Source organism: Hetaerina americana, unplaced genomic scaffold, assembly GCF_022747635.1.
Source record: "Hetaerina americana unplaced genomic scaffold, ioHetAmer1.1.p SCAF_10, whole genome shotgun sequence".
Classification (NCBI taxonomy): domain Eukaryota; kingdom Metazoa; phylum Arthropoda; class Insecta; order Odonata; family Calopterygidae; genus Hetaerina; species Hetaerina americana.
This window is the reverse complement of record NW_027286070.1, coordinates 68,293,822-68,306,262: the sequence shown is the minus strand read 5'-3', so window position 1 is coordinate 68,306,262 and position 12,441 is coordinate 68,293,822. Positions and strand designations below refer to the sequence as shown.

The 12,441-nt window shown below is 43.1% G+C and overlaps 1 protein-coding gene across 1 annotated transcript in view; it reads right to left on the bottom strand.

Annotated features, from left to right (window-relative positions):
* LOC139699052 (zinc-regulated GTPase metalloprotein activator 1-like) overlaps window positions 1-12,441 on the bottom strand; it is a 253,362-nt gene that overhangs the window by 122,708 nt on the left and 118,213 nt on the right. Inside the window, exon 10 of the mRNA XM_071598058.1 lies at window positions 6,143-6,199. Within this exon, the coding sequence (XP_071454159.1) occupies window positions 6,143-6,199 (57 nt within the window). The remainder of the gene's footprint in view (window positions 1-6,142; window positions 6,200-12,441) is intronic.

The following is a 12,441-nucleotide window of genomic DNA, read 5'->3' as shown; positions in this document are numbered from 1 at the left end:
CTCATAACAAAATGACTTTCAAAATCATAATGTAAGTTAAATTTCACCAGGATATGACCATCCGCTTGGCAGTCGGGCTCGTTGTCCCTCGGCTCGTTCACTCCCTTAGCTCCAATAGAGGCCCTAACAAGTACGAATTTCGTGAATAGAGTCGTTTGGAAGTACGAATGAAGCACTACTTGTCCGCAAAGATCTCAAAATTCGTCCTAACAGTAGCGCCAGCGCCGAGCTAGACACAAAAACGGGGCCTGTATTCCGCGAAGCCCGAATTCTGTGAATAGTGCTGTTTGGAAGCGTGATCCACGCCTGCGCAGATTCCAGCACTCTTGCTCTAATGACGCCGCTCTCATGACGGAGCTCCTACAGCATTCGAAGAAAAATTTCGGAGTCTAAAGGAATATGGGCTATCTTGTTCCCCGTAGCAATTACTTAGTACGCCGGACGTCGTGATTCTGGCGGTAGCAAAACTGGAAGCGAAAAGCAATCACATCGACCCGCAGACACCTCCAGGTCTAGGGGCGAAACAGTTGTCCATCAACTCACCTACGCGACGGAAATTCTCGAAAGAAGAATGAATTCATCAAATAAACGTCGCGGAAGCCTTAGGATTAATGGAAGCAAAAGGTTTGTTTACATTCTGAAACCGAATCACCACTTTTAGTGCCGTTTTCAAAAATTACGTTTACCATACCGCGTCATATCCTCGGTTCAGAAATGCAGGCATGTAGAAACGACAAAACGTGTTATGATCAATTCAGTTTGTACTGATTAACTTAACTTGTTTGCCCGTTTCTTAGATGACATTTATTATAACGTTAATGATTAAACTCTGTCGCGGATCCTGACCTGGCACGAAAGAAAGGATCACATTGAGCTCGAAGTGAATTACAGAATTTAATAACCCGAAAAAGATTGATGCGGAGGGATTCACCTCGTTCCGTTTGGAGGCATGCGACGTCCTCGCCCAGCCAAATCCAACGTTGAAAGCGGTGGCCGTGATGGGGGCGCAAGGCTTACGGCTTGGCGGAGCCCGTGGAAGGAAGTGGTGAGTCGGGCGAAAAGGGGAGAGGGCGGGGGGAGGAAGGGCTTATGCCACACCACAACCCCTCGTAAATGGACCCGCTGATTAATGGTTTCGTCGAAACTGCTCTTTTCCACCGCAAACCCCACCACCCTCTCGGCTCGTTCCCGTCAAGTGGTTCGGAAGATACGAGCCGGACATTCGATGCTAATGATGCGCCAGGCATTTCGTAGGGCAGGGAGGGTGGGAGGGGGTGAGGAGCAAGGCTCGCTTGCCAGGTGGGTGTGGGGACCGACCGCCCCCGCGCGCCGAGGAACGGCGGCGATAAAGGAACTCACCACTTCAGCGGAACATTTAATGAAGTTGTTTGATGTCCCGCCCATTCGGGGCGGTATCTTACCTCCCCCGCCCACTCCTCCTCGCCGCCCGCAGGCCCGACTCCCCCTCCCGGGGCACTCCCATCGCCCGCTCTGCGAAATATACGGCTAAACCCCCTACGTCCGAAAGGGTCAAAGGCTAAAATTGCGGACGGATTCGCCGTCGTGATGTCGGACCCATGGAACACGCAGTTTTTACTCCGGCAGTACATAGCATTGTCTCCCCCCGAGATAACATCACAGGCAGATTCTGACTGCATGAATCAAACTTAAAAAACATGAATGTGATGCAAAGTATGATAACTTTCATACAAATAAATAACACCATGCCCATATTTCTGGGATTTTCTCTTGAGCCGTGTTTTTTTTTCGTTGACATTTTATATTTCATTCGGCATTCATTTAAAGCACTGCATGACAACATTTTGCGATAAAAGTTACGTATTTAATTTCGCTATAATACATGTATGTAATAACACCCTGACGCCGTGTAATAGGTTTAAGGTTTGTTGCATAGTTAACTGATGGCTGTAACAAATAGGGGGTCACCGCAGGTCAGCGCTTAGGTGAGCTTCTTTTAAGTAAATGCGGTTGCTATCTGAGATATGAACACACAGTATCAAATACATCATCTGAATATGGCATAATTTTTGACCTCGCTGGTTACAACTGCCCCACAGAGAAACAAAGACAGATACACCATTTTTGGAGGGGAATAACTTTTAATATCCAAATAACTTGAGATGTCAAAGGTGGCGAACAAAATTATAATAAAAGATGGTCGAGAGGAATACAGGATGATGGGATGTTCAGACGACTATAGGAACAGGTGAGAGGAAAGGGCGTCGTATGCCGCAAATATTATTCAATAATACCCAGGACGAAAATTCTAACGAGGAAACCTAGGAGGGATTCAATGGTACAGTGTTGGGAGAAAGAGATGAGCGCTTCAAATATGTGGACCACCACCAGGCTGTGAGATCAGAGATCAAGAAGGAGTTACCGAGGACAGCAGGTAAGATTAAGAGGAAAGGAAGGGGACAAATGAACAAACATCGTCAAGTCGGAGAAGATAACATTACAAATTAGGATATTCCAAAAAACTGAGTTTTATGGGAAGAAATTTGAGCAGGGGAGATACTTGAAAGTACCTTGGAGGATCATCAGGCATGGGTGTTTTACGAAGGAAATTCAAACTAGAATTGGTCAGGGAAAGGCGGTTTATTGGAAAAATAAGGGAACAACTCACAACCAGGAGTACAATTCTATCAGGAGTACAATACAGGAGGCAAAAAATTCAATCGCCATCCTTGATCATCCTCCTTATTTGCCAGATCTCGCCCCCTGCGACTTTTTCCTATTCCCAAAATGCAAAAATGTAATGAGGGGACATATCACTGGGAATATGTGGAAGACACAATAAAGCAAGAAACGACGAGAAAACTAAAAAGCCTAACTGCCGAGGACTTCCAAGGGTGCTTTAAACAGTGGAAAAGAAGATTGAAAAAGTGCATAGCAACGAATGGAGAGTACTTAGAAGAAGGGGACCAAATCTATGTAGACTAAATTTGGCAAAATAAATTTTTATGGTCTCAGTTCGCGTATTTATTGGACAGACCTCGTATCAGCAAAGAATAAAGGAATTAGTTTCCTAAAAGATACATGCATGGCATCAATTGGTACGGATTTGAAACATGGCCAATTAGAGAGAAAGAAAAAAGTATAACTACTAGAAGAATTGAGATACGATTTTTCCAGGGGTTGTAGAGAATACGCTGGCTTCACAGGATTAAAACAGGGTACCGAAAAGGATTATAGAGGAACTAGGCATGCTTAAAGAAATAAGGATGAGAAAAGCAAGCAGTGTAGGTGACATCCCAGGAGGGATTTCATGCTTATCACCGAGGAAGGACAGATTGATGGGAAGAAATAAAATCGGTGTGCCGACGATTTTAGAGGAAGAGCTTCTTTGAAGTGGGAAGCACAGATTAGAAATATATAGAGGTAACTTCCTTTATGATGATGAAGCATACCGTAGGATTATTACAAATAACAGAGAATACTAGTGAAGACGAACTTTACCCCTTAAAAGCATTAAATGATGCCTTCATATGAAATTAATGCAGCATTATAAACAGAGACAGATCAATCGAAGGTTGTCTTGAGATACTATATCTAAATCCGCAAAAAAAGAAATAAAAACATTGCTTAAACGACAGCAATAACCCCAGGCTCCATCAAGCGAAAAAAATAAGTTAATGCGATCGAATCACACCGAAACCATCAGGTGACTCCTCACGTTAAGTGTGGCGAAACAAGGATCCCTGATTGGAGCGAGCGAGTATTGCCTACGCCAAATAGCAGTTCTCGGGTGGATAGCTTTATTTAGCGACAATTCAGCTTGATTATCCAGACCAAGTGGATTTGGAGGGCACAATCGATGGGAGGCCGTATTACTAAGCCACGACTAACACGGACACAATTTACCAGCCAACGCTTATCGATTACGAGACACAAACGACTTCACTTAATGCCATACGGCTTAACCGAGAATTTCCTGATCGGCAAATAAACGAAAAATTTCTGGCGATGGAGTAATAATAAAAAACCCTATTCGGCGTTCGTACAAAAATCATACTAATAATACAATAAATGGAGACTTCCCAATAAAAATCTAACCGTAATCTGAATTACCACTTAAGATTTAAGTCGTTCGTTGTTGCATTGACAAAAGATGAACAAATGATTCTTCGAATACATTTAAACTATACCAATATCAAATTTTCAAAACTAGTTTCAGCGGAGGAAGTGGAAAACGTTATATTTACCGTAAACCTTTTAATGAATGACCCTCAAGAGAAGAATCATTCCATCAAAGATATTACCATCACTAAGGAATGTGGATAATAGCGTCGACTGTTCCTTTTTGCGACACTTCTGACCACCGCAACAGCTATCGCCATTCAGGGACAACAATGACGAGTGTCCAGGCACTACCATTTGAGCTAGAGGAAGAGCTGCTTGCAATTTTACTCATCAAAAGAGAAGCGGCCACTCTCCCTGCTGATTGGATAGCACGAGAGACGGCTTTTGGTGCCCCGCGAAACACGCGAGAGGAAGGGGGTGAGAGAGCGAGTGAGGCTTTGGAGGGCCTCGTCTCGGCTGCTCTCGGAGTGGATCTATCTACTCGCGGAGATGGAGGCCGCGGAGAAGGGGTCCCGCGGATCCGCCGCTCCCCCGGCCCGACTCCCGCCCGGGCCGCCCCTTTAAAACTGTCTCGAGGAGCACAATTGACGGTGATGAGCGTCCGACGGGAGGAGAGAGGGTCGGGGCCTCGGAGTAGGAAAACAAGAAGCCAGACAATGGACATCGTTAAACGTCCAAATTAATGGATACTGTTCGTCTCTCCCTCCGTCTTCCCGCCCTAACGGCCGCCTTTTAACCGGAAAAACATTCCATACGCGCCCCTTCCCACTTCCCTCCCCCTTTACATCCAATCCACCCTCACTTTCAAACTTTACTTCTCCACCCCAACCATCACTTCACCCCTCGTTTGCGCCAAACTCGTCCCGAGCGGAATTTTTCCCTGGCGAAAAATACGGAAATCCGACGACTTTTTTTTCTCTCCAACTTTCACTCTCGTTCCAAAAAAAATATATGCCTAAGAAAGCAGAACTCTGGAAAACCATATTTTGCTTACGAATTTCGAGAGATTACGGTCTTCCAGAGTAGATGGCTGTAGCAGCAGTTATTTTTCAGAAGCAACTAGAAAAAATTGATCATTTAACAAAAAGAATTTCGTTCATGTTAAGCCATTAACACTCCTAGCAGTTTTGCAAAGACTTTAGTACTATTTTCCCATTTAAAAAAACACAAATGCAATAGCAGCAGGACTACATGACTGTGAAGATGCAGTGTTGTAGGACACTGTCTTAGGTTTAACTGAGGATGTTCTCCATATTGCGAGGAAAAAAATTCTTATCCCACTGTAAGCAAATAGTAGTCGTCGACGGGAAGAGTTCATTAGAGGGACATGTAACTTTAGGATTGCCCGCAGGAAAGCGCTACAGCACCCTAACACCTTTTGGTATAAAATAAACACTTAAGATCTCAGGTCAGCATCAATCTTAGATTAATTTCACACGACGCGGTGATTTACAGTGAATTAGGGGCACCGGTGAATAGCGTGTTTTAGATGGCGTCATGGGGCTTTTTCACCCACCAAAGGAGAAATTGACGACACACAAGAGGAAAGGTGGACAGTATGTAAGCAATAATTGAACATCATAAAGGATAGGAATAGTGCGTTCTCTTGGCCAAGGAATCGGGGAACTTTATTGCATTAAGATCCCGCAGATGGCGACGAGGATTTTTTATTGGTGCGCCGAATCCCGCTTGGGCACCACGAGGAGAGGTTATCAAGCAAGGGCGCGCCAGTTGCCCCTTTCACTTTTCGGGGAGAAAATGCTTTCGAAAAATTATGGCGTCAGCAGCCATCATGACTGAGGAGGTGTACTTTGGGGAGGGCAGTCGACCCGAGGGATGTTTTGGTGAGACTCATCCCAACCACTCTGCCCACACGACACATAACCCAGAGTTCATAAAATAAGTACACAAAGGCATAGGATGCATGGTTCCTTGTAGGTTCCTCTAATGCTCATGGAATGACATAACACCCAAGACTATTACTTCTAATATTCTATCAGCGTACATAATTAATTTTTCCTAAAATAACGTGTCTTACCTTTCACTGCCCGCACCGCTATATGCCTTCAAGTCCAAGATGCGATCCAAGTCGACACTGAAATGACAAAAAAAAATCACGAAAATCTCAATGAGGAAAAATCTTCATCAAGGAAAGGATTGAGCAGGAATTAAAGCCTCCCAACTGTCAATATTAGTGGGAACCTCCAACATCCAAAAAATCTCGATGATTTACATAACGTTGAATTCCTTAAATCAGTTGCTAAATATGACTCAGCTATTTCACTCATTGAGGCTATGATTTATACAATATTTTTACAGCCCTTGTTATTATAAATTTAAAAATCAAATTTTTGTCAAATATTACTTCGAAGTCTAACGCATGCACTCTTTTACACTTATATAAACCATCAGAGCAACTTATATGCATAAAGTCTTATAAAAAGTCTCAAATTCAAATTATCGTAGGAGTATAAAATATCATTAGATATTACGTTAAATTCCTTTTTATAGGGTCAATAGGGCAAATCTTCAAAAACCTAAAACTTTGATGACAGATCGTACCCATCTAATCTGAAGGGAGGGAAGGCAAATAAAACTGGATAAGGAAAATTTATATCATTTAATTATACACATACTGACATTAAAATTCCCTTGTTCTCTCCCTTCATCAAGCAGTACGCATACCCAACCGCGGAAATAACATATTGGACCTACTTCTTACGAGCACACCAGAACGTATTACGAGTGTAGCTAATGACGAGGCCTTGAGTGGTCATAAATCCGTTCATGTCAACTTCGACATAGAAATAAAAGAGTATTAAAACCAAAATAAAAATTTATAACTGCCATAAAACACACTTTGAAAATGTTGCCTATTAATTAAACTCTTCACTGCCCGAGTTCAAAACAAGCTTAAGTCATACCAAAGAGGAAGAAACTTGGGCACAATTCGCCAATATTATGCAAACAGGCATCACAGACCCCTATAAAATACGTTGAAAATAATCGTGAACCAGGTGGTACAATAATGGGATTAGGGTATACCTTCGAAAGCGGGTTAGAACATGCATACATCCTCGGCGAATAAACATTTATTGGACAAGTAAAGATCTTCCAAAATTGAACCCAAAAGACAACTACGTAGCGACCAACGAGACTTACAGGGTTCGTCCGGAAAATAAGTGTACTGACTACTGATTTTTTCCCGCCGCTCCAGGCGCGCCCAGCACCGCTCTGACGGGCTGCGATTGGAGGGGGGTATGTTGGCAAGCGACGCTGAAAAAGACAGTCGGCTCTGAGCTGTGGTGTAGTGAGGAGCTCTGTTAACGCGAACCTCCACGCTCGACCCACGTCACGGAACGCGATGCCGAAGCAGCGTTATTCCATCAAATTTGCGGTAAAGCTTGGGAAATCGTCTACCGAAACTGTCGGTATGATTAACCAGGCTTACGGGGAGTCAGCCATGTCCAGAAACATGATCTTTCGGTGGCACAAGATATTCGTGGAGGGCAGAGAAGAGGTCGACGACGAGTCTTCGAGAGGTTCCCGATGATGCCTTCGCGGGAGCGTTCCAGGAATGGGAACGCCGCTGGAACAAGTGTATCGACTCACAAGGGTCCTATTTTGAGGAATATTAGCTTAAGATATGTAAAAGTGTAATAAATTTTTTTTCCTGAGCTCAGTACACTTATTTTCCGGACGAACCCTGTAAAACGTAAAGTAATATGCGAGTATTTGGACAGTGAGCCTAAAGCGTTCTGGTCATTTGTTAGGGAAGTAAAATGGGGTAAGCGAACCATGGCTTGCTTAAGGATTATAATGACGTCACTTACACTTAAAGTGATGGAAAAGCTGATATTATAAATAATTTCTTCCAATGCCTTCTCACGTACGATATTGCCACCGCGGATCTCCCAGATACAATACATACTGAGCTCATGGCAAACATTACAGCGGATAAACAAGTAATTATCAAATTACTCACAGAGATTAAACCCAACAAATCCCAGGTTTCCGAAAATATTCCGGCTATGGTGCTTAATACTTGGCTCCCAACATCGCCCCGTACCTCGAATTCAGCAAATCCACAGAGTGCGAAGTCCCTAAGAATCGGAAAACCGTGCGAATAACGCCTATTTTTAAAAGTGGTGACAGGGAGGACCCAGTAATTAAGATCCATTTCTCTCATATATGTTGAAAAATTTTGGACCACATTATTGTCAGTTCCATAAAGAGACACCTCGATAGCATTACCTTATTCAGCGCCAATCAGCACGGATTCAGGAAAACCCGCTCGCGAGACCCTACAAGGGTCTTGGAGTGCTGGGTAAATGTGACGAAAAAGTGAAGGAACGATGTTTTCTTGCCCTAGTCAGGCCCCGCCTAAAGTATGCTGCCAGTATATGGGATCCTCAAGAGATAAATTTGATTTTGGAATTGCATCGAGTTCAGCGGAGGGGGGCTAGATTTGTCAAAATTTGTTATGACCAACGCAGAAGCGTAACTACTTTGCAAGAAAATTTTGGCTGGGATTCCCTAAAATAGCGGCGTTAAAATAAAGATTAAACTTATTAAAAACATTTAAAGATGGGTTCTTTTCCGATGACATTAAGAACATAATACGAACCCCAAAGTATTACAGGCGGAGGGATCACGAATATAAGATTAGAGAGATTGACTGCAAGACTGACAGGTTTAAATGGTCATTTTTTTCAAGAACAATAAGAGGCCAGAATGCTTGTAATCGAAATCCCCCAGGAGCCGGCTCGACATAATAAGTATTAACCTACAAGGTAGCGACTGCGCATGGTTATAAGATTATATTTATATATTTTTTTGCAGGTTCCCCTCACCTTTCCCCATCCATTTGAAAAACCCTAACCCCCTCATCCCTTACCCTTTCCTCCTGGTACTCCACCCCCTGCCACACACCTTTTCGGTGGCTCGCAAGGTATTGATGTAGATGTAGACCCAATTTGGATTATTTTCACATGACTTACGACTCGTACTTTTATCGGGTGAGAGTGATAGGCGGATGTGATCTTTTTGGATTTTCGAAAGGCCATTGATAAGGTTCCCCATGGTAAACTAATTAATAAATAAAAATTCGCAGGTATACACAGGAGCGCGATCAATTGGGTTGGAGACTTTCTGTAGGAGCGGGAACAAAGGCTAGTTCTTGGCGCTAAATCTGACAGTTTACGAGTGACCTCGGGGGTACCTCAGGGAAGAGTAATCGGGCCGATGCTTTTCTTGATTTTTGTTAACGATTTGATACGTTAAGTGAAAAATAAGATTAGAATGCTCGCGGTTCGCACGGTGATTTATCGGGAGATATCTGGGGAAGAGGATATAATTAATTCTAGCACAAGATCTAGATTGCATTACTAAATGGCGTACAAAATTGGGATTGCCATTAAACCATAACAAATGTTCGGTTAATATGTTTACAAGATCTACCTTATTTTTTCACAAACTAGCTGGGGTTGACCTAGAAGTAGCTGATGCGGTAAAATACCCAGGTGTTACAATCACTTAAGACAATGCGGTACCCACTTACGTAAAATCTGAGGGCATGCATATAAAAAATTGGGATTTCATATACGTATTGTTTGCAGGAGTGACTACAGGTCAAGGAACGTTGTTATCAAGCTCTTGTAAGGCCTCATTTAGAATATGCAGGTAGTGTGGGATTCGACTGAAAAGGGCCTCATTCGGGTAATTCAGAAGGTTCTATGCAAAGCAGCCCGTTTGATTAAAAATGTAACGATAATAAGAAAAGCGTTATTCTAATGCTTCTGGAGTTAGGGCGGGAATCATTGGGAGAAAGACGATTCAATGCTAGGTTGAACTTACTAAATAAATTCAGATCCGCGTGTTTCAGCGCCGAGGTCTCGTAAATTATTCGCACTCCTACATACATTGGTCGCTTGGATCATGCATATAAAATTCGGGAATTAGATGCCAGAACTAGAAGACTCTAGGATTCTTTCTTCCCAGGGACAACACAGGATGGTAACAGCAGGGTTATAGATAATAAAAACCCCACTTGGCACCCACAGCGTCTAGGGAATAATTAGTATTACTGAAATGTATGAACTTTCATTACTCTCGTGTGTTTCGATGTCAAAATCCTTCCCATATGACATGCGTCTAAAAAAAGTTAATGTTGTGCTCATGTCTGCGAAGGAATATTGACCTACTAAAAAAATAAATAAACGCAGTAAATAACAAGAAGGTTCGTTTGGTAGGTGATGGTAGAGTTCACCCAGTATTAAGCCCAATACGGTATCTGAAATTCACAAATTAGCAGGGTAGGGGGGTCAGTTCCTTTTCCTGTACCGATTACGGCTTCCCAGGAAGATCTGTTAGCCGAAAAATCAAATAGCTCGGGTGGAGCTGCAGGTACCCAGAGTGGCATGCCCGTGAATCGAACCCGGGCCCTCCAGTCAGAATTCAAACGCTCTCAAAACATGATTGGAAAGAGACTGACATTTTGCAATTATCTGCATTTTATAGATCGGGAAATGCAATTATATGTGAAAGCCTCTTATCACTATTAATAATTGCATTATGACATCATTCGGTGTGTGCACGGTGGCAAGAGAAAACTTATTAAAAGATTTCAAAGCACGTGGCCGTAAATATTTCCACAAGGAGAAGAATTCCAGCCATGTTTCCCGTAAATTAACGGATTCCTCACTCCCACCGGATTATGACCATTGTGCCTCCTGTTTTCTCCCTCATCCCACAAAGCTCGTAAAAACAAAAGAGCCCTCGTAGCGACGAGAGCAACGAATGTGGGAGCCATCCTTAATGAAAAGCCCGAGGGTGTCCTCGCCCTGACCAATGGCACGCACAGCATCCCTCTCTCTCCCCCCCTCCCCCCCCCATGGCAACCAGCCCGTCATAACGAAACCGCTCCACCCCCCCACCCCACCCAGCCCCTCTTCCTGCTTCCCTCCCCCACCCTCACAACCTCTCTCATTGGCACCTCGGATAATCCAAATTCCTCGAGCATGAATGGGCGTCTCTAGGCAATGGCTAATGGTGACGGAGGGATGCGAATGAATAGGAAACTATAGATACAAAGGGGGGATGGGCTCATTTCAAGGAGAGAGGGGGCTTCGGATGGGGTGTCGGGGGGTGCGAGAGAGTAATCTAGGAGGGGGAGGGCGAGGGGTCTCCACAAATCCAGGGGGACGAGAGTGACTTACGGGGAAGGGGATATTAATGGTCGCTGGGCGGGCCACTGCGGGAGCGTATTTAACGACGGCGAATTTCGGTCGCCCCCCGAAAAGAGTGGCTTCGGAAACATTTGCACAGGTCGGGAGCTATGGACGGCGGAGGAGTACCAACAGCCTCCAGAACAATATTTTTTTATCCTCAGAACCACATTGACGAGGGCAAATGTATTTTTTAACTAAAATGATAAGCTAATCTTCAATATAACAGTGCGTAACATAGCAATTAATGAAAAATAGGACACAAGCAGGACATTACTATAAAAAGGTAGCACTGAGACTAGAATGAAATCCGGTTAAACAATTTTTTCCAATGCCTAATGAATGATTTGTATCTTTCGAAGTTAAGTGTAGTCTCAATTCAGGAAAAATTTTTAATCTTTTATGAAGTGACACAGCACATCATAATTGTTTTCAATATTTTGCGGCCAAGTATTCAGCATGGGAAATAGAGTTGAAGGGACAAAAAAGATCAGAAACAACAAAAAAATCATAAAAAGGCTGGGGTAGCTGTAAAATCTAATAGGTGATGTGCGAATGGAGGAATACTGATGGCCATTGAGAATGTAACCATGTAGCTATCAAAAATAAAATTGAAACAATGTGAGAACTTTCGAAAAATAAGCCTGAAGAACTATCCGCGAAGAATATAAGAAGAATAATCAATAAAAAGCAGAAGGAGAAGAACGCACAAAAGTATTTCATCGAGGACTAATATTGGACTAGGAGTACCTGAGAAACTAGAGCAGCTATTAATTCTCTGTGCCTATCGTTGAGAAAAAATAAACCATAACAAACAGACATTAATTTTGTTCGCAAATTTAGGTTGTCTTAGGCTTCAATTAGCTGTTTATTTTTGAATTTCTCCGAAAACGGCACTTTTTGGCCTTTAACATCGGACTTTTAAAATTTAAGTAGCAATAAAAACAATTACAAACACCCAAGTTCCAGGTGGATAAAAACCCACCTCGGCGCAATCGAACCCTCGAACTTTGGTTTGGGAGTCAAGGACGTAACCACACTAGCAAGCTATGACTTCAATTGGATTTACTTAGCAATGAATTTAGGATTAGAATATAGTAATACGTATTCT